Source organism: Myotis daubentonii, chromosome 5 (genome assembly GCF_963259705.1).
Source record: "Myotis daubentonii chromosome 5, mMyoDau2.1, whole genome shotgun sequence".
NCBI lineage: Eukaryota > Metazoa > Chordata > Mammalia > Chiroptera > Vespertilionidae > Myotis > Myotis daubentonii.
In genome coordinates this window covers 74,650,680-74,674,493 of record NC_081844.1, presented here as the reverse complement: position 1 = coordinate 74,674,493, position 23,814 = coordinate 74,650,680, and the positions used below count along the sequence as shown (strand labels likewise).

At 40.3% G+C, this 23,814-nt stretch overlaps 1 protein-coding gene across 1 annotated transcript in view; it reads right to left on the bottom strand.

Annotated features, from left to right (window-relative positions):
* ADAMTS19 (ADAM metallopeptidase with thrombospondin type 1 motif 19) overlaps positions 1 to 23,814 on the bottom strand; it is a 216,734-nt gene that overhangs the window by 162,252 nt on the left and 30,668 nt on the right. Inside the window, exons 3-6 of the mRNA XM_059695332.1 lie at positions 13,194 to 13,359; positions 5,585 to 5,757; positions 3,952 to 4,035; positions 3,108 to 3,265 (exon numbers count right to left, since the gene is read on the bottom strand). Of these exons, the coding sequence (XP_059551315.1) occupies positions 3,108 to 3,265; positions 3,952 to 4,035; positions 5,585 to 5,757; positions 13,194 to 13,359 (581 nt within the window). The remainder of the gene's footprint in view (positions 1 to 3,107; positions 3,266 to 3,951; positions 4,036 to 5,584; positions 5,758 to 13,193; positions 13,360 to 23,814) is intronic.

Sequence of the window (23,814 nt, the reverse complement as noted above, 5' to 3'; positions counted from 1 at the left end):
GATCCTGGCCCTGGTTGAGGCGCTTGCAGGAGGCAACCAATCGATGTGTCTCTCTCATATCAATGTTTCTCTCTATCTCTCCCCCTCCCTTCCACTCTCTCTAAAAATAATAATAATAATAATAAATCAATAAATCCAAATATCCTTGGATGAGGATTAACAAAAGAAAGATAAAAAGAAAATGACCATCTTTCCAAATTTACCCTATCACTCTGAAATATCATGAAATGGACCTCCACCATAGAAAAGATGCATGCTTTCAAAATCTATCTTAGCAACTCTAATAATATAATTTGAATAAAATAATTTAAACAGTATAATTTAACAATCCTAACAATGTAACTGTGAAAACAAAAAAATTAAGTATAATTTAAATAAATGTGTGAAAATTTAGCAGACAATTGAGAGAAATATGAGATAAGGAATTGAATCTTAGTTACTTGTTAAATAACCTGAATGAATATAGACCTTTTTCTTTCCCTATAATTTTAAAAATATCTATTAAGCGTGATATTAGTTATAGATAACTGGTTTGTGTTTGTGTGTGAATTCTCCTTCGTAGATTAATAAAGTACCCTTAAAAGGACTCATTAAGAACTTTTATTGATAGGATTAGTCCCCTTACAATACAGAGATCACTCCATTGTCTTCTGGACTAATTTTTTTCAGATGGGAAGTCAGTTGTTGATCTTAACATTGTTTCCCCTGTGGAATGTATCTATTTTTTTCTGGAAATTTTTAAAAATTTTTTCTGTATCTTTGGTTTTCACCATTTTCCTATGATATGCCTATGTCTATAAATTTTTATCAAGCTTGGGGAAATTTTTGGCCATTACATCTTCAAATAACTTTTTTTCCCCATTCTCATTTGCTTCTCCTAAGATTCCAATTACAACTAAGTTAATTGGTAAATCCAACATCTAAGCTATCTCAAGGTCAGTTTCTATTGACTACTTTCCTTGACTATGGGTCACATTTTCATGTCTCATTACTTGGCTAATTTTTATTACCTTTTAGACATTGTGGATGATATAGAGATTCAAGATTCTGTTTTCTTCCTCTGAAGAGTACTAACTTTTATTGTAGGAGGCAGTTCAATCGGCTGATCAACCTGAACTTTGGTCGATTTGAGCTTATTCTTTGGTAGGAAGGATCTATCAAAGCTCAAGATGATCCCCAAACCTTTGTAAATCAGTGGGACTCAAACTCCAAACTCTATTTCCCCTAAAGGGCGGGCATCTCTCTGGATCATGGTCCCTACTAGGAAAGCACAGCCGTCCTGTTTTTTCAGTTAAATGTCAGGTGTAATAATAAAGTATTAACAAGGTTGATCTACTCTTATGGCCTGAATCTGCTCAGTTGCTAGTATCTTTTTAAAATCTAAACTCCATAGCAACAGCACTCTGATAAATTTTGGGCAGTCTATGTCTATATATATCAAACTAATCTTTCAAAGGTCTCGCAGATAATCTACACACAGACTTCTTAGCACCTTTCCCTTCGGAAGAGTTCACTGTGCTCTACCTAGATTTCAGCTTGCAGTCAAAACATCGTCCTGGCTCTGTGGCTCGGCTGGAGCACACAACAAAAGGTGGTGAGTTCAATCCCCAGTCAGGGCACAGCACATGGAAGGCAACCAATTAATGTTTCTCTCTCATATGGATGTTTCTCTCTCTCTTTCTCTCTTCCTCTCCTTCCTTCCCTCTTTTCCTCTTTATAAAATCAATAAACATATCCTTGGGTGAGAATTTTTTTAAAAAAATTGTGCCTTGGTTAGTAATTACAGCATCAGCCCGCACACCAGAGGGTCACATGTTCGTTTCCAGGCAAGGGTATGTACCTGGGTTTCAGGTCCAATCCCCACCCCCAGTCCTTCTACTCTCTCTAGAATCAATGGAAAATATATCATCATTCCTCTAGTGAGGATTAAAAAAAAATTTTTTTTTTGATTGTCAAAAGGCAAAAGCTGGATTGACTGGTGTTAATAAATTTTCTTCTTTCAAGAGTTTTAGTTTTATATTGCTCATTTGCCAATGATTGAAAGTAGATGCCAAATAAATATTTTACAGTTGTATGCTTATTAATTACAGTATCAGGTATTCCTACCTGTGGAAGTCCAGGCATGTTTTTACATAAAGATTTTTTTCACTTTATGAATTACTAGAGGCTCGATGCACGAAATTCGTGCAAGGGGCTTGGCCCCCATCCACCACGGCCTCCACCCCCACCCGCCCCGGCAACCTGGGGCCTCTGCCTCAGCCCCTGCCACTGCGGCTTCGTCCAGAAGGTCGTCTGGAAGGACGTCTGGTCTAATTAGCATATTATGCATTGATTAATATAGATGTATCGCTAGAATAGTTTTTTATGATTCAGCAACAGAAGCTTATCATGCATTTAATAGACTCATTTCAAAAAAATCACATTTAAATCACATAATACTGTGTATTATGTGATGTGAAATGTCAACACTATTGATACTAAAATCAAGTTGTTACTGAACAATTACCATCCTTTTTACTAGCTTTAAGTAAGATACATTTACCAATAATTATTAATATACAATGCTCTTGGATAGTATCTTTTTACTCATTATTTCACTTCCTTATATTTAGACATAATGCTGCATTACAAAACTTGTGAATACTACAGACATTCACAACGCAGCTCAAATTAATTACCTCAAAACCTAATTGAAACTTTTTTTCTCAGATTGAACAAGAAAGTTTGTCAATTTCTAAATTTAATATATTGGATTACTTTATACAGTGATCACTGAAAAATATATAGTTTGGGCCCATAATTTCAGAGGTCCACTAAGTTAAACCATAGTTTTCAGTTATCACTATCAATGACTATATCTTCACATCAAAAATTGAAGCAAAATTTTACTTAAAAGTTAACTAGCCAAATGTTTTGTCAACATACCACTCAATGAATGGCAGTTCAGAAACCGATTATTAAGATTTGAGGGAAACGGACTAACATCACTATGCCAAATGTTTTTTGGAACACAAAATCTAGAATAAAAGCATTGAGTGAAGGGATTGGTCGGATTACTAGCATGGCTGTGGAATGAGGAATGTCGTAAGTGGCTTTGGGGAATTTACCTCGTTATAAGAATAGCTGCATCCACGGAAGTCATGTCCTCTCCCCAGCTTGTGGACATCTCTAAATGTATATCATTCTTTTTGCCAAATTCTTCATGTTGCCACTTACAAAAACTCTCCAGCATCTTCTCTCCATGGTGCCCAATATATAGATCTGCCTGTAAAAGAAGAGGTTTCACTTCAAGGCAAATTATCCTCTGATATACAAAACACTGAAAACTGAGGGGACGCCATAAATTACTAAAGCAAACTGCTGACCATAACATTAATTAGAACCTGGAAGACATTAAGGATTAATTTAGCCTGAAGTAAAAATCTTAGAACTTTGTGAAGGAACAGTAATTACAAAACCTGTTCAACACTCTTCAGAAAAAGAGAGGGTCAATGAATATTGAGAATGTGGAACTTTTAGACTTATGTAACTCATTATTTCTATAATTTAAGAACAAACGTTTTTACAAAGTGCCAGCTAAGCAGCATGCTAAAATGATGTCACAGAATAGTCCTCATTTAAAATGAACTGCAGATAAGAAAAGGCTTTACACGTACATGTTTAGAGAAGAAAATAAAACTGTCATTCAATATGACTTTTTAAAATTACTTTTAGAAAGTTAAGGTTTGTGGTCAGGATCCTTGGAAACTAAGAACATTCCCTTTTTGGAATAAAAGTTGGGGTATTAACCAAAACTAAAGACCAGTTTATGCATATTCTAAGTGATTCAGTGGATATTCCTGGATTTTTAGTCAATAAAAAGTACATCCCTAACATTCCCTTTACTTAAAAGTAGCTGAACACAACTTCTCACCCACTTAATTTAGAACAAAAAACTCAAGACTTTCTTACTGGCGTTTCATGGAGCAGAATAAGCTTTATCACACGGAGATTGACCTGCGCGCCAAGACTCTTGTGTTGGAAAAGGTTAAAAACCTAAAAACAAATAAAAATAAAAAAGCCTAAAGTAAAACTGAAAAACATCTTAATTTTTCTAAAAGCCCAGAAATGGGAGCAGTGTCCATTTAGTTGGGAAATCTTACATATCTTTAATTTTTTAATTATTTAAAAAACTAGCTTAATAAGCAGTAACTCAGCTAATTCATTTTAGTCTGGGCATTTCAATGGGGTGCTGAGAGAAGGGTGGGCTTGGATGACACTGAAGAGAGGAATTTTGGGAACTAAAATCTAGAATTTGTCTTCATTCTTAATTCACAAAATGCCAGTGTCTTCCTTTCTTCTGAGAAACAGTCCTGAAAACTCAGCCTGCTTTATGCCACGTCCCAATTCATTCCTTGGAGTCTTTTTTCTCTCCCCGGACTAGCTGTCAAATAGAAACACGACTTCAAAGCTCCTCCCTTCAAAGATCCCATGAAGACACGCTTGTGGCTCATGGCTGCTTAACGGTTTCAGACCATCATCATGACAGGCTTTCTCAAAACGTGATGCATGTTGAAATGCTGGAGAGCAAGGCGAATTTTTATGTGGTATGTGGAGTTTTTGGAAAATTTAGCATTTATTTAATTTGGAATAGAAAACACAACACTGACACACCAAACCCACGCTCTCAGAGACAGCACTAGTTGAAAGTTGGCGGAGTGTTCAGGGGGTAGCTGAACATACACTGAAATGACTGCAGTGTGAGAAAATCTTTTTGCTGGGAAAACAAACCAAATAATAACAAAAATAGTAAAAATGGAAATTTTACAAAAACATAACATATTTATCCTTGAATCAGTAGTGCTCACCCATATATGGTGACTGGAATTATAAATGGACATTTGCCTTTCGCTTTTATTTATGTTTATTCTCCCTCTAAGAACCACTTTTCACTATGACCTTCTAATTCGGCCTTGAAGGAGGTTTACTCAAAACCATACGCAATTAGGTCAAAGGATTGACTAGGCAGTAAGCATCCATAAGATGCTAGGTGCAAACTAGATTTCTGCAGTCCGGATATTGTCAACTAAAGTTAGCTACGAACAATTCAGCTGGTTAAAAATTTAGCTCTTAGCTCTCAGGTCTTACTCATTCACTAGTATTATAGCTGAAATCTAATTTTACATACCTATATAAGAGCTCAATGGGTTACCAACCTCCATTTTTATTCCACCTCAAAATCCAGAGTATTTTGGGTAGGACCATGCATATAAAAAAATATTATAACATTGCTGCCCACTTCAGCAAATGGCCTTTACAAATGAGAATGAAAAGATGGGCACAAAAAAAGAGAGAAAAGACTAATAGAGTTTTGCCACATCACAATGAACGATAAGGGTTGTTGTTTTTACTAGACGATGTGAATTATTATGTTGATATCTTTTCTGAGACAAATCAATGTGGTAAACCTAAATATATTTTTTTTTACTGATGTCAATAAAAGAAAGGAACAGTAATGAATTTTTAAAGAACTTCATTATACTCACACATTTCTTCCTTAGAGTTTTCTTGAAAAAATTCCAAGCGCACTTTAAAGTTTGCCTACCATATTTAAGATGGTTAGAATGAATCTCCTGGCTGCATCTGCTCCATGATAGGAAACCATTGCTGGGTCTGCAACCACTACAGTCTCTATGTTGTATTCTTGGGGTAATTTGTATGAATATCGTTTCCCTCTTCCACTCTCTGTTATTTTTTTAGATCTAGGTCTTCCTTTATCTGCAACAGAGAAATGAATTTTCAAATGTGCCTCCATCTTGGCAAAGTAAATTTTAAAAATCTGTTTATTCAATAATTTCAAAATATGTTTACCAAATACCAGTATGTAATGATGATACAATGGGGAGCAAAACCAAGTACGTCCCCTTCACATGTGGAACCTAAAAGGGCATCTGGCATTGGAGTATGACTTTGGAACCAGACAGAATGGACTTCTGCCACTTACTAGATCTACCATTTGGGGAACTAACATCACTATATCAGCCTTAGTTTCCTCATCTGTAAAATGAATAATACTAACACCTACTTTCTAGAGTTGTTGATGGCTTATAAGTCACATTAGTAAAAATAAAATAACTCAATAAACAAAACAAAAAATAAAATTAGTATAAATGAAATAACTCAATAAACAAAAGGTAGATGATTTTCTTTTTGAGACCAGTAACAAAATAAAGGTCTACTTGCAAGAAGTGCCTGAAGTGACTTCACCACATATCCTAATTTCAGGCAGACACCCCGAACGACTAAAACATTATGCATGGGTTACAAAGGATTTGGTTCTGCCTTCCATCAGGATCATAAAGAAGTTTGACCTAAGGGTAATGAAGATTCCTCAAACAGGGCCAAATAAAAGCGGTAACCACAAATAAAAATATTTATAAATTTAAATACATAAAAATATAAAATTTCTGTTTATTAAAACATGCCACTATCTAATGAAAAGCGTGCCACCAAGTGGGAGAAGATATTTACAATGTTTTTCCATAAGAAAGAAATAAAAGCTACTCTAAATCAATGACAGATAAACCAATTAGAAAACTGGCAAAGGACTAGAACAGTGATTTCTCACTAAAAGGATATCCAAATGGCTGATGAAAAGCATATGAGAAGATGCTGCCAGCCGGCGTGGCTCTGTGGTTAAACATCAACCTATGAACCAGGAGGTCACAGCTTGATTCCCAGTCAGGGCACATGCCCAGATTGCAGGTTGGATCCCCAATGTGGAGTGTGCAGGAGGCAGCGGATCAATGGTTCCTTCTCATCATTGATGTTTCTCTCTCGCCCTCTCCCTTCCTCTCTGAAATCAATAAAAATATTTTTTAAAAAGCTGCTCAATCTCATTAGTATTCAAGAAAATAAAAATTGAAGTTACAATAAATAAAATTAATTAAAATCCCTAGAATGGCTAAAATAAAGAGGTGATTGTATGGTGTCAACAAGAATGTGGTGACAAGAACTGGAAGTCCCATACACATACGTGCTGGGAGTTTAAATTAGAATAAACACTTTGAAATACTAAACACTGAAGCTGAACATTTGCACACCCAATGGTCAATGATCGAAAATATATACTCATCAAAAATGCATGCAAATCACATGTACAATTTATTCAAAGCAGCACTATTCTTAATAGTTCAAATAACCATCAATAGTACAATGGATAGCCCTGGCCGGTGTGGCTTAATTGGGTGGGTGTTGTCCCATGCACCAAAAGGTTGCTGGTTGGATTCCCGGTCAGGAAACATGCCCAGGTTGCAGGCTCAATCCCCTGGGGGTGTACAAGAGGCAGCCGATTGCTGTGTTACTCTCACATTGATGTTTTCTCTCTGTTTTGCTCTCACATCAATGTTTCTCTCCCCCTCTCCTTTTAAAAATTAATTTAAAAATCTTTTTAAAAAATAGTATAATGAATAAAGACATTTTGGCCTAGTCATACAATGAAATGCTATATACCAATAAAAATAAACCAACTACTGCAGTGATGGCGAACCTTTTGAACTCGGCATGTCAGCATTTTGAAAAACCCTAACTTAACTCTGGTACCATGTCACATATAGAAATTTTTTGATATTTGCAAGCATAGTAAAACAAGGACTTATATTTTTGATATTTATTTTATATATTTAAATGCCATTTAACAAAGAAAAATCAACCAAAAAAAAAATGAGTTCGTGTGTCACCTCTGACACACGTGTCATAGGTTCCCCATCCCTGAACGACTGCAATGTGCAAAAATATGGATGAACCTCCTAACAATAAGGCTAAGCACAAGAAGCCAATTACAAAAGAGTAGGTGGAATTTGGATTATATCCCCCAGGAAAGCGTGTGGAGTGAGAAGTAGAAAGAAAAGGAGGAAGTCCTAGGAAACTCCTACATGTAGGGGGTGTACATGTGGAAGAAGACACACTCATGAAGAGATGTAAGAAAAATAAAAGGAGAGCCCAAAAGAAACCACAGAGATAGCTACACAATGAGAGGGGCTTTGTACCAAGAGTAGTAAATAGACCAAGTATGTTCCCTTTGTTGCCCCAGCTAGTGACAGCTACGTTGGCCCCAAACTGTCACTATGCAGCATCCATATTTGCATGTTATATTTAAACTAGAGGCTCAGTGCACAAAATTCGTGCATGGGTAGGGTCCCTAGCAGCTGCCACCTACTGGCCAGGGCCTTCCTTAGTTCTGCACCACCCCCTGGTAGTCAGCACACATCACAGCAAGTGATCGAACTCCTGGTCGGTAGAACTCCCAAGGAAACATTTTGCATATTAGGCTTTTATATATATAAACCAGAGGCCCAGTGCGTGAATTCATGCATGAGTGGGGTCCCTCTGCCTGGCCTGCGAGATCAGGCCAAAACCGGCTCTCTGACATCCCCCAAGGGGTCCTGGATTGTGAGAGGGCACAGGCCAGGTTGAGGGACCCCATTGGTGCAAGATCAGGGCCGGAGAGGGACACAGGAGGTTGGCCAGCCGAGGAGGGACTGCAGGAGGGCTCCAGGGTGTCCACCCCCTCACTCAGTCCTGATTGGCCAGACCCCAGCAGCAAGCTAACCTAATGGTCGGAGCGTCTTCCCCCTGGTGGTCAGTGCACATCATAGCGAGCTATTGAGTGGCTTTAGCATATCATTAGCATATTACGCTTTGATTGGTGGAACGGACAACTGGACAACCAGACAATTAGCATATCAGGCTTTTATTATGTAGGATAGGCTACTTGGAACAGTCTAAGTTTCTTAAGAATCTCCACTTCATGGTAGATGCTATCATACAAGTTAGCCACTGTGTGTGAAGATCATGCATATTGAAGTAATCATTTTATAAAGTTGCTTCCTTTGAAGCCTTCATTGTCTACACCAAATATGCTCATTCTTCATCTCCTAAATCTTGAGGCCATTTTCCAACCATATGCAAATATAAAGACAACATAATTGATATCACACACTTCCAGTCAGAGAATAAATTTTAAAACGTGTATTCACTGGGGCTCAATGTATGATCTCCATAATATCCTCCACATACTGACAATAACCTCCACAACAGTTATGGATGGTGTATGGAAATGATTTCAGCAGTGGTCTGAGTCCTAGACACACTCACGATTTATACTAAAATGTTAAGGAGTATATACTGATAATGTCACTTGCCTGCTAAAAGTCTTCAAAGACCACATTTGCCCTCCAGATAAAGTCCTTCCCACGGCACAGAAGGCCCTTCGTTACCTAGCCGGTGACTACCTTCTCAGGGTGGTATCTCGGGACCGCACTGCAGGCATCCGTCTTCCACTCCCCACGGTGATGCCGTTGTTCCTTCTGCCTGAATACTTCCCCCCCTAACAACATGCACTAAAAATGTCACATAAGTTTTTCATTTGCTCACATAATGTCATCTAAATCTGACAACAACCCTGAGCTGCGGGTATCACTATCCCCATCCTATAGAATAAAAGGGTAATATGCAAATTGACCCTAACAGCGGAATGACTGGGAATGACTGGTCACTATGACACTGACCACCAGGGGGCAGACGCTGGAGCTCTGCTCAGCCACAGCCAGGCTGAGGGCTGCCAGTACAGCGGTGGTGGTGCGAGCCTCTCCCGCCTCCTCAGCAGCGCTAAGGATGTCCGACTGCAGCTTAGGCCTGCTCCCCGCTGGCAAGTGGACATCCCCCGAGGGCTCCTGGGCTGCCAGAGGGATGTCTGACTTCCATCTTAGGCCCGATCCCCCGGGGAGCAGGCCTAAGCCAGCAGGTGGACATCCCCCGAGGGGTCCCAGACTGCGAGAGGGCACAGGTCGGGCTGAGGGACCCCTCTCCCCCGAGTGCACAAATTTTTGTGCACCGGGCCTCTAGTTTTGTATATTGTAAATGGAGCTCTCGAGAGATAAAGTTTTCTAAAGTCACCAAGCTAGGAAGTGGTAGCACATGAATGTGAAAACAGGCAGTCAGACCCCAAAGTCCATTAACTCAGCCTGCATACTCTGTCCTCTTTTCTTCCTGTGGTGCGGAGAAGTTTTATTTGATCTCTGAGGTTCAGCCTCCCCAATAGTGAAGCTTGGGATCTTGTGTACTGAGGCTGTCACAGTTCTCATCACACTACAGAATAATTACTCCTTCACCAGTTTGTCCAAAATAATACATTGATGCCCTGGCTCAGTAGCTCAGTTGGTAAGAGCATTGTCCCAATATGCTAAGGTTGTGGGTTCGATTTCCAGTCAGGACACATACAAGAATCAACAAATGAATGCATCAGTAAGTGGAAAAACAAATCGATGTCTGTCTCTCCCCCTACCCTTATTCCTCTCTCTCTCTCTAAGTCAATCAATGAATAAAATATTTAAAATAAAATAATACATTGTTTGCCTCTTGAGACTATGAGCTATGCCTTTTAACTCCACATCTCTGTGAGGTGACTGGTCATGCTTATGTTGCAAATATGAAGCTAAACTTCAAAATTTTAAGAGAATTGAAAAAGAGTACCTAGCTGGAGTGGGAGTGAAGGTGTGCCTTAAAATCAGGGCCTCTGACCCTCAACCTCATGTGCCTTCCCTTCCTCTAATTATATTTTAATAAAAGAATACAGCAAAGTTATCTTAAAGTATAAAGATCCCTGTTTTGAAAAAATATTCATATAATAAATAAATGCAAACATAATATACTAAGGCATCAAAATGCAGAAGGAAAACTGGACAAAGACTAAGTTGAATACAAGTAACTTTATGATTCCACTAGAGGCCCAGTGGACGAAATTCATGCATGGGTAGGATCCCTAGGCCTGGCCGACGATCAGGGCCAATCTGTGGGGCAACCAGCAGGGCGACTGGGGGACCCCCACTGGCACCTGCCTTGGCCAGCCTGACACTACCAGCTCGCCGGCCCTGCCCCCTGCCGCCGCCGCCAGTCGCCTCCCTCTGCGAGGCAATTGGGGGCCCCCACTGGCACCTGCCTTGGCCAGCCTGACACTACCTGCTCGCCGACCCCACCCCCTGCCGCTGCCGTCAGTCGCCTCCCTCTGCGAGGCAATTGGGGGCCCCCACTGGCACCTGCCTTGGCTGGCCTGGTGCCACCCACTCGCCAGCCCCACCCTCCGCCGCTGCCACCAGTCGCCTTCCTCTGCAGGGTAACCGGCAGGGTGATTGGGGGGGCCCCCGCTGGCACCCGCCTTGGCTGGCCTGGGACCTGTGGGCTGGGGGCAGCTCCTGCGTTGAGCATCTGCACCCTGGTGGTCAGTGCACGTCATAGCTACCAGTCGTTCCAATAGTCATTCTGCCATTTGGTCAATTTGCATATTAGGCTTTTATTATATAGGACTGTGCAAAGGCAAATACTTCACTGTTATTCAAATTTTAATCATGTGTTTAATATGTGAATATATCAGCTTGAAGTAAGAGCTACAATTAGACATCTCAGTATAAGTAAATAAATATTTTATTTAATAAACTGTTAATTTTAAAATGATTTTTTAAATTCTAGGCTCTTAAAAAGCCACTGAAAATAGGAAAGCTCAGTAAATCATCCAATTGATGACAGCTTAGCACTTCTTGTATGCGAGTGCAGGTCAATTAACATATAACAGTTATGCCTAACAAAAAATAATTAAAACTTCATGAGAAATGTTTGTCAAATCTGAACCAAGTATTTATGCGTTATAAACCTATTAAAATTAAAAACTTTCTAGAAGTCTTTTCCCCATACATAATGACGCACACAAAGCCTGCTTTCTGTCACCCATGTACATGGGTATCTAGAACAGCTGGAACTTACTACAGTATAACTCATACACGGCTATCTCCTTAAATGGACTAAATTCAAGCTGTGGTGGCTGTTGTCATTTCACCATGCAAAAGCCTTTCTGTTGCTTGTTCACAGTGCTATGACTTCCATTCAGCTGTTATATGCCTTTTGCTATCGTTCTTAGAATGGAGAAGAGAGATGTGTCTTTTAAATGGACTGGATCGTGTACCCCGAATGGTGTGACAGAGATTCACATAACCGCTTTTGAAGATGATTCCCAGAAAGACTGATATGACCTTCCACAAAAGAAAACAGAAGTCACCGATTAATTTGAGATGAATATATCTAAACAGAAACATATCGTAAACCTTTCTGAATCCAAACCCCCTACCCAATTGATGATACGAACATCCTATGGCCTCTGCAAATGTTACTCTTGTCATAATTCATATATCCAAATCTGCCTCAAAACCATAACCAACTTTAGACTTAAATATGTTGGCACTAACACCTAATTTGAAATCTGCAAGTCGAATTTTAAAACCTTTGCACCAAGAATTCTTCAATAAATTCATATTTCCTCAGATTCTAATCTAATATCAGTGAGTATTCACTGAGATGTCTGGTTTAGATGTATAAAAATTTGTCCTAGGGAAACTCATTATTTTCTGAATGTTGGCTACGACTTCCAGGTCCTACTTATATAAGAGAAATCATTCATTTCCCCTGCCATTCTTGCTAATGCCACAAAGCTCTGCCAAAGGAAGAAAGTGCACCAAATAGTCACCGTTTCATTTCTGTGAAGTACTGGCAGACAGACAGAGACAAGGGTTTGATGGCTAGGAAGGTTTATGTGCCTCTGAAACTGCCAGATTTAGGGTATTCTGATACTGTGAATAAAATTCAAAGAAATTTTTACTCTTCTTCCTATTCCTCTGATAACTTTAACCTCCAAGGTGAGTTTTACTTGGGTAAAATGTTTAAAATTTTTTAAAAAGAAAGAAAGAGTAAAAGATGCTTCTGGCCAAAGGAAAGAGGTAGCTATGCCATTCTCACAGAGCTGGACTAAAATAAGGCCAGGAGCTCAGCTCACAGGACCGGCTTCAGGATGCTCAGTGTCATTTCTATCCCAGTGAGGTGACCCACATCCCAAGAGAAACACTTCACAATTCAGGAGACATGTGGGGTATATTACATATTAATCTCTGAAGTCATTTTGATTTTATATTTCTTGATATTAAAATATGGCACTGCCCAGAAAACTAAAAAAATAATCTGAAAATAGATTTGTCATTAACCAAAGGAAAAAGATAAAGCTAGTAAATGAATGGATGGATGGATGGGTAGAATTTTTGAAGGATCCATCTCATATTGCTCCCTCCGCCCCCCACATTGAATAGTTAGTGAAATCTTTCAGAGGGCATTACCTGAAATGATACCACAGTAATGACTGTGAGGAGTTGGCTTCTCTGTGACTTTCTCCTGCATGGACCTTTTCTGCCTATATACACGGTGCGGGTGACCCGTTATCGCCACTGTATCGTTGAGTGGTTCAATAAATATGAAGTCCTCATTGAGCTGTATGAATCCCATCTGGAATAAATAACATAAAAAGACATGTAAAAAATGCCATTTGAATAAATTACTTTCTGGGTTCTCCTACTCGCACACTATTTTCTTTCACATATGTGCATACATTCTTCTAGTGAAGCTATTCGAGCAACCGCATAATAAAGTAACTGTCTTCCCATTTTATTACTTCATCTTTATGTACTTTATTACACTAGCATAAACCTCATTTAGTTAGTCTTAGCCTGTGTGGGTGGGAGGCTAGATGCCAGCAACAGATGCACAGTAAAACTTCTGGAATGTTAAAGGCTCACTTTGGGAGACCCATGGGTTCACTTACATGTACAGCATGTACAGAAGAGCAATACAGCTTTTAATTGCATACACGACATAGTCCAACTTTTTGACAATCATTATTTAACAAAGTAAGTCATGTAACATCAAAGCAAACGTAAGAGACATAGCATTAAAGTCATTATATAAAATATTCTCAAAGCCTTCTACGAAACATTTTGAAAACCTTGTGAACAATAAATTACAGGAGAAGAAAAGGCATCACTTACATAAACAAGTTTCATTTCATTCAATGCCAAGAAAATGGATTTTAATGCTCACCAATTGTGGGCAGAGGGCTAAAAACTGTAAAATATGGTTATGATCAATAAAAAGAACTCATAACAAGTAGGTATCCTTTTATTATATTGAAGCTAAGCCTAGTCATTTCTTTCCTTTTTTAGAATAAATTTGCATTATAACTAGGAAAATATTCCACATGGAAGAACATATGACTTAATCTTTTCAATTTTATTTTACTCCACTGTAATAAATATATAAATATATATTTGATCACTCTGTTAACTCTTTAGTAAATATTTTTGAAGAAATAATCCCTTAGAACCTGCATTATTCATACCCAATCTGCTAATATCAAAGTTCATAATTCTGCTTTGCATTAATTATATATAGTTCGTTTTAACTTGATCCACATATACCTACCACAGTAAAATATAATTACTTTTTCAGACACAGTAATTCTCCCAAGCTGAATAGTAGGAAAAAATAAATCTATGTTTTAAAAAAGTACATTTTCCTTAGAAGTATAAAAGAGGCTTTTTCTTTTGCTTTGTTCTAATGATTAAAGTATGTTGCATCTTCCATACAAAAAGTCCAGGTGATTGCGAATATGCTATCTCATTTCATTCTGTAAGAATTAACATTATAAGATACCTTAAGTAATCTAAAAATCTTCATCAATTTCATTTTATTATACCACCAATAAAATTTTGAAGAACTAGAGTAACAGTTCCACCTGGCCAGCATTGCTCAGTGGTTGAGCATTGACCTATGCACCAGGAGGTCACGGTTCAAATCCTGGTCAGGGCACATGTCCAGGTTTCAGGCTTGATCCCTAGTGCAGGGCATGCAGGAGGCAGTTGATCAGTGATTCTCTCTCATCATTGATGTTTCTACCTCACTCATCCTCTCCATTCCTCTCTGAAATCAATAAAAATATATTTAAAAAATAAAATAATAATTACACCACTTCTATCTGTCCCCTTGTCTCTCCCTCACTCCCTTTTCTTCCCTCTCCCTCTCTCTCTCTCTCTCTCTCTCTCTCTCTCTCTCTCTCACACACACACACACACACACACACACACACACACACAGTGCAGGCTCACATGCACATATCATTTGGGGGTGGGAATAATGCAAAAAAAGATTTACCTTAATGATTCTTTTAAAATATTATTCTTTTAAAATATGTATATACTAGGGGCCCGATGCACAAAATTCGTGCACTGGGTGTGTGTGGGGTGAGGGGGAGTGTCCCTCAGCCCAGCCTGCCCCCTCTCACATACTGGGAGCCCTCAGGCGTTGACCCCCATCACCCTCCAATCACAGGATCGGCCCCTTGCCCAGGCCTGACACCTCTAACAGAGGCGTCAGGCCTGGGCAGGGGACCCTCATTTCCCCCCATCACTGGTTCTGCCCCCAGCCCAGGCCTGATGCCTCGGCCAGAGGCGTAGACCCCCATCACCCTCCGATCGCCTGATCGGCCCCTTGCCCAGGCCTGACGCCTCCGCCAGAGGTGTCAGGCTTGGACAGGGGACCCCCATCTCCCCCTGATCACTGGCTCTGGCCCCTGCCCAGGCCTGAGGCCTCTGGCCCAGGAATCATGCCTGGGCAGGGGACCCCCATCTCCCTCTGATCGCTTGCTCCACCCCCCGCCCAAGCCTGACGCCTCTGACCCAGGCTTCAGGCCTGGGCAAGGGGACCATCATATCCCCCCAATCCCCGGCTCCGCCCCCCACCCAGGCCTGATGCCTCGGCCAGAGGAGTTGACCCTCATCACCCTCCGATCACCAATCACCGGATCGGCCCCTTGACCAGGCCTGAGGCCTCCGGCAGAGGTGTCAGGCCTGGGCAGGGGACCCCCAGCTCCCCGCGGTTGCAGGCTCCGCCCCTGCCCAGGCCTAACACCTCTGGCTGAGGCGTCTGGCTCGGGCAGCAGGGACCCACAGCTGCAGCAGCCCCGCGATCGTGGGCTTCACTTTAGGCCCAGGCAAGGGACCCCTAGCTCCTGGGACTGCCAGCTTCGACCGTGCCCAGCTCCCATCGCTGGCTCCACCCCTACTTCCTGCTATCACTGGCCAGGCGGAAAAGGCACCTGATTCTCCGATCATGGCTGGGGGGCAGGGCAAAGGCGGCCCCAGGGCCGCCTTTGCCCTGCCCCCCAGCTCTTAGCTCCCCCCTGGGTTTCCGATCACTGTCAGTGGCAGGGGGCTTCTTCCTGCTTTCCCTTTCGCCTCCCTGCATTGTGCCTACATATGCAAATTAACCGCCATCTTGTTGGCAGTTAACTGCCAATCTTAGTTGGCAGTTAATTTGCATATAGCCCTGATTAGCCAATGAAAAGGGTATCGTCGTACGCCAATTACCATTTTTCTCTTTTATTGGATAGGATTTGTCCAGCCAGCATGGCTCAGTGGTTGAACGTCAACCTGTGAACCAGGAGATCACGGTTTGAATCCTAGCACGTACCTAGGATTGCGGGCTCAATCTCCAGTAGGGGGCGTGCAGGAGGCAGCCAATCAATGATTCTCTCTCATCATTGATGTTTCTATCTCTCCCTCTCCCTTCCTCTCTGAAATCAATAAAAATATTTTTAAATAAATTTTTTAAATATGTATATATTTGGGGCATTTTTTCGTGTAACTTTAGTATGACACTATCTATAGACATTTTTAAAAGGAGAAGGACCAACCTAAAAAGAAAAAAATGTTATTCATTCAATGTATATTTACTGTCTGACCACAGTGTGCCGGCTCAGTTCACTCTGGGGCACATTCGGTATGCTCTCTCCAGGGACACGTTTCCTGTCTGAGGTCTGAATATTATCCTGCAGCATGGGAAGTGCTCTAGCTTAGGTTGGTTTCTTTCAAGATAATGACTTGTATTAAAAAGAATTGCAGCCGAAACCGGTTTGGCTCAGTGGATAGAGCATCAGCCTGCAGACTGAAAGGTCCCAGGTTCGATTCCGGTCAAGGGCATGTACCTGGGTTGCGGGCACATCCCCAGTTGGAGATGTGCAGGAGGCAGCTGATCGATGTTTCTCTCTCATCGATGTTTCTAACTCTCTATCTCTCTCCCTTCCTCTCTGTAAAAAAATCAATAAAATATATTTTTTTAAAAATTGCAGAAAATCTTAAGGTTTTCTGTGCTCCACAAAGGGCTTACTTTTTCCACTAATAAAATAGATTGTTTTATCTATACTATGATTGTACAGGCCATGGAAGAACACAACTCCATATTAACTTCTCTGCACAAGGGCCTCTGTGTTCGACGATCCGCAATGAAGCAGCACTTTAGGGCAAATATTGTCCTTTCCATTTTAGAAGGAAAGGAAATATTATGTGAATTAATACGACACTGTTCCTTATCTAAAATAAATGCAGAATATATAAGTGTTTTACTCCCAGTTGCTCTTTTTAGATTTTTCAATGAGACATTTCATGCAAATATTTGGCAATGAAATTAAGTTTCACAGTTATTCCCTACCTTATTTCTGTCATCATGTACATTTCCTCATATGGTGGCATCAGTTATTTTGTCACTGAATGTTATTCTTTGATTTGATGATTTAGCAAGAATTTCAGTATTTTGCACATTTACCATAACTTACATAAAGGTGTTGGCAGCCATGTCTTCTCTTACTGGCTCTGATATTTCATTTCTCTATTTAGATGCCTCTGTGCTTTTTAAAACAACCATTAACACTGATTTACATGTAGGTTTACTGATACTACCACCAAATTCTATCACAACATGAAATGTAATTTGGCCAATATGCACAAATTTTTATATACTGTTTCTTCAATTCACCAAATATCAATGTTGCATTTGTTTGAATTTAAATGAACCATGGCCTATTACATAGACAAACAGATTCCAAAGCTCTAATCTCTATATGCAAAGTGTCCCCACGGGAGTTCGACCGGGAGACCGGGAGTTCTATTGCTCGCTATGATGTGCACTAACCACCAGGGTGCAGCGAAGAACGAAGGAAGGCCCCAGCTGGCAGCCGGCAGCAGGGAAGGGAAGCCCAGGCCGGCAAGCAGAAGGAAAGCCCCAGCCAGCAGCCGGAAGGCTCTGATTGGGCCTGATTGCTGACCAGGCCTAGGGACCCTACCCGTGCACGAATTTCGTGCACTGGGCCTCTAGTAGAAGCATAACTAAAAAGTAACCAAAAAATTAGTAAGCAACCTGGCACTCTCCACTCTGGTTCCCACTCCTACTGGGTTACCTCCCTCCCTTTCACGGCCTCACTTCCTGTTCACTCACAAAACTGAAGCACTACTGTGGTTATTTCTCTCAAGTGTTCCCTTCATTCTTCCATGTGCTTTCTTGAACTTGTCTGTATTTTACAAAACCTAGGTTTTCTAGCTAACCTTTAACTGAACTGGCTAAAAGTATTTTATCTGAGGCTCAAACGTGTGTTGTGAGAGTCTTTGAGAATATCCTTTATATATATACATATATATGTATATAGGTATATATGTATATATGTATGTATGTATGTATATATTTAAAGGATAATTAAGAACTAAATACCATACTAATGTCCCTAAATGCTAAGGGACATTAGGTGGTAGATCATTATAACTTCAGTACACAAGCGGAGTCCTGAAGAATAGCAGGATTTGGATAAGACTGCGGCAAGGTGGCTCCCTATGAGAGGAGGCATTGGGAACAAGGGCAAAGAGGAATTTGAGTCTCAGAAACAGTTCAAGAAGAGGCCCGGCTTGAGAAGAGAACTGGAGAAATGTAGCCAAAAGATAAAATGAACCCATATAACTGGAAACATCAAATGACCAAGTGCTTGATAGCAAAAGGAAAGTCTATCTTCTGAAGACCTGAGGATACTGGGAGTAGCACAAGTGTTTCATTTCTAAACAACAGTAATAGAAGTTGCTGAAAAGTTTGGCATCAGTATGTGCTTGTAAAAACACTTTAGACATATATTTGTCTGATGCTCTACATGATCTGAATGTCTACACAAGTTTGGCTTTATTTTCTTAAGTATTTTCTTGTATGGTAATGTTAGAATATCTATCTCATTAAGTAAATACAGCATTATATACTTTAAAATGTAAGCATAATATAGGCAAGACATAAATTTTACTAAGTTTGTTTCACGCTTTATTTTTAAAATGTCATTTTCAATATTACTATAAAATTGGAGTATTTTTTCATGCATTTGTGCATTCTATGTACACACACAAATCTGTATGAAAATACACCTCTGACACCACATCTATCCTACTGCCTTATGCTAAAATACTCTGTCTGACTCGACCCTTTCTGTTTCCCTTCATAGCCACAGGGATAAACACCAAGTCCTTAATGAAGACACACACGGTATAAAGTCATGACAAAGTCTTGCTTATCATTCCAGCTTTCTTTTTACTACTTAAACTTCATATAGAACCCTAACAAACCAATTTTAATTGTGTGAACAAGCTTTCTATTGTAACGTGTTTCCAAAAAACTTCCAGCTGCATGATTACATCTTGGTACATGGCATGCGCTGCTTTCTCTGTCCAGAAAGTCACTGTCAGTATCGAGAGTTATTTCTTCAAAATCAAGCCAACCCTGTTTTCTGTCCAAAGTAACCGCTGCCTCCCCTATCCACTTATACCCTGGACCTTCTCCACTATGACACTAATAAATCCTCTGTGGTTATTGTTTTGGGGTCTCTCTGATTAGACCATGAGCTGTCTGAGGGAAGGCATTGGCCACAGCGCCTCTCGTCATGCCTTCAATACACAAGGTCTGCTACAGAACAGGTGCTCAAGGAATATTGCTTTTAACTCAATGTATTCTTCCTTCTTGAGATCAAAGAAAACATATCCATTCACTGCCCTCAAGAGCGGTCCATTTACTCCACCTGGGGCCCTATCACGGAAGGGGGGGTTGGGGGGGTTACAATTTAATTTCTTCCTCTGGCAGTTCTGTTGCTTTCTTTGGGGGTCCAAGTTCTATTTTTAGGAAAAGCTTTCAAGGAACATTATGAGCACCATTCACATTTTCTTTCCCTGACAAAGGGCTTCAACGAGAATCACAAACTACAGTGCAAGAAGGAAACTCGGAAACCATCCTGCCATCACTGGAGCTTTAAAAATCAAGAAAACCAAGGCTTAGAAATGCTGCAGGACTCGCCTAAAATCACACAGTAAGTCCCTGTGAATGTCAGGGCTGGAATCTACAGCTCCCAATTTCCAAACTGATTTTGGGTTTTAATCCATCCCTCTAAATTTGCTTGCTACCTACATTACTTACATTTTTGCCTGCATTCTAGTTTGCCCCACTGAACTCCAGGAATTGTTCTGGGTCACCTTCAGTTTCCTTTCCTTTACTCTCCTCCCTAAGGCATTTGAACCTGGACAATTTTTCTCCTCTGTGTCGCTCTAGTTTTCCTTTTCTCTAGCCACTGTTTCTGCTTCCTTACACAGGCCGATGTTCCTCACTCCAGGGCTGGTCTCTGGTCAGCAACTGTTCTGCCTTTGTCACCTCCAGTGGTTTTATTACCCCCCCTCTCTGGAGATAACTCCCCAAATCCCCTCCCATCCCACTGCTTCCATCCGAGACACACTCTCCACTTCTCATCTCACTACAGTGGCACCGTCATTCTCTTCCCAAGTCTTTTCTCTGCTCATGACTCTTTTTTCTAGTTACCCAGGCTTCAATAATTATAAAGTCCTTCACTCTTCTCTTTTGAAATGTATGTAAAAATATTTCGAAGAAAACAATAAGGTAAGAAAATACTATACCTGTATGCCCGACACGGCATATACATGATTTCACTGAATCAGAAACCGCCAGCTGAGACACCTATGTTAGTCTCACCCGTTGTAGAGTTGGGGGGGAAAAGAGTTTCAAAAAGTAGTCTTGCATTCTAAGGTCACAAATCAGTCTGTGGTGAAACAGAATTCATACCAAAGATCGCCTGGCTTCAGGCGCGCGCTGCCTTCGTGAGGCTATCTGAAAGAGGCTAGGCCTGCCCTGTGAGTGTTATTCCAAAGAACTCTCATCTTTAAAAAATTTTGCACTAAGGATTTGACGTCAAGCACAGCACCTCACAGATGGTCTTAGTCCAAACTCTGATATCAATAGCAAGGCAGGCCCCTTCCCTCACAGAGCAGAAGATAAAATACGGCGCTCGGCTCTGAGCTTTATCTTGGGCTGACAGTTCTCTGTGACCAGACTTACAAGCTGCCAAGAGCACCCTGGCTTTCGGAGTGGCCCAGGGTTTTTTCTCGGGGCCTCCTCCATGGTGGCTGCCCAATGACTCTCCCGTGGCAGATCTGCGGGAATATTTCCAGATTTTAGTTTTCTTTCCGTCTTCCTTTCTTTTAGTTCTCTTTCTTTGTTTACCCTCTTAAAATGTGATCTTAAAACCTGAACTTTTAAATAGCAGAACATTTAAAAACATAGTTAAGGAGAGAAAATAACCATCCCAAATCCTGCACAATTATAACGTATGCATATACTATTTCTTTCTAGTCTATTTACACACACACATACACACAACGTATATGTAAGTATATGTGTGTGTATGTGGCAGTGTGTGTGCATGTGTGTTCCTATACATATGCATACATATGTTAGTTTTATGTTCTACTTCTTTTTCCCAGTTAAGAATAGCTTTAATAGCTATTTTGTTTCTTAATCGTATTAAATAACTTTCATAAGCTTGCTTTTTCATTGCTGAATAATAGTCTGTCCTTTAAATGTATAATAATTTTATTAGCTATTCATTCATTTGATCCTCTATTCCATAAAATGCCCATGAGTTCCAACTTTGTACAGCCAGAGCTGAGGGTGCAGCAGTGAACGAGGGAAGACACATCACTAACTTATACTTTAGGAAGGGAGACAATGTGCTACTGATTCAACTGGTCTAAGTCACACACAATTGCTCCATAACCATTGGTTAATGAGCTTACATTGATGGTTTATATACATATTTATGTCTGTGTTCTGTTTCACAATATAAAACAAGGTTAAAATATAGCCCATAGGCCACAGTAGGAGCTGAAAGTGACCATCCAGGGAAGATGAATTAACCCTCTTCAAAAGACAAGAGTGAGACCCAGGGATTGATGGGTGTTTCTGAAGAGGAGACCCTCCCATGAGAGAAAGAGAATGTTCATTCTAAGCAGCCATCAAAAATAGCCCTCGCCCTGGCCGGTGTGGCTCAGTTGTTGGAGCATCATCTGGTGAAACAAAAGGTTTCGGGTTTGATTCCTGGTCAGGGCACATGCCCAGGTTGCAGGTTCAATACGCAGTTGGGGTGCATACAGGAGGCAACCAATCAATGTATCTGTCTCCCTCTTTCTCTTCTCTCTCTTCCTTCCCCTTCCTAAAAGAAAAAGAAAAAAGCAATAAGACATATCCTCAGGTGAGGATTTAAAATGCATAGTGCTCAGCAATACCATTCCATGACACTGTCAGTCACCTGAGCATTCTCCTGCCCTTCGCCTCCCCAGTGGCTCAGGCCTAGAGGAGCCGGAGGAAGCGCAATACTGAGCAGGAGTCATGAACGCTCTCGGTGGGGAAGTAACGAGGATTCCAACTTCATCCGCCTTCTTCATTGGGAGTGATGAGCTCTGAGAAGGCCTGGATGTGGAGTGCGTATGGCAGAAAAATGTTAACTATACGTGAATGTGGACTGTGGATTACCAAATATTTTAATTACCAGAGACTTTCTGTGACTAAATTTCCCAGGGGACTTTTCACAACCTAAGTGTGAACAACACCAGAAGGAAGACCAGAAAGAAAAAAAGACACACCACTTGTTTTATGAAGACATCCCTAAAGGCCTATTTACTCAATGAAAAGTTATATATGTATAATATAAAGTCAGGTGCCAAATCCCATGAAGGGGTGAGAGAGTGGGTGGCCTTTCGGGTGAGGTGACATCTGAGCAGAGACCTAGAGTTTGAGAGATGGCCAGGCCAAAGTGTATGGGGAGACCGTTCCAGGGAGAGGGAGAAACAAAGACCCTGAGATCAGAATAAGCTTAGCATATTTAAGGAAAAGCAAGGGTAGTACAGTTGAAACAGTGATACATGGGAAATGACTATTAGAAAGGAACTCAGGGGCATTCCACACAGTGTCACTTATTTGACACACATTCAAAATAAGTCCTGATTAAATCCTCCCTTGGTTTTTAGACCATCTATCTCTCTTGGACACTGGTTACCGATTTTACTATGGGACATGTTATAATGGCTTCTGTGCTTATGGTCTTACAACACAGTCTTAGTCTATCTATATAATTACACAGGACTAGATTTCACTCTTACAAATGAAAAAAATATGCTTTCTCTCCCATTTTCTTTAAAACCAATGTTCTCTTTTTCCCAACATTTGACAAAGATATAGATTTAAAGACAATTTCAAAATGTTCCTTTTTAACTGCATTACAGATAAACAGCATCACAAGTGTGATAATAAACAGAAGCTGCTCTATGTTGAAGAAGTGAAAATGAAGTGGTAAAAACTGGTAAAATGGAAAATGAATGTTCCATCCTAACATTTACTCATCCAAAATGATTGATTTTTTTTGTATTATAAAGATTATCTCATTTCTCATTTTATATAGTCTAATTTTTGCTCACATCAAGAAAAACTATGATTTTCATATACTTTCTTATATCCATTCACTTCACTGTAATCTCTTGTTGCTTAAGTGATTTTTAATTGATCCCTCGGATGTCTATGGATTCTTTAAATATGCAAAAAGCCAGTTGACATTAAGCAAATCCAGTTTTTAACTTACTTCTAAGCTTATCCTAAGTTTATCAACCAGTGTTTTCAAAAGCTACATTCCACGGTATCTTCTTGATGATCATTTAATGGTCACTACAAATATACCCACTGAGTACCTACAAGTTAGCAATTTACTAAGTATTG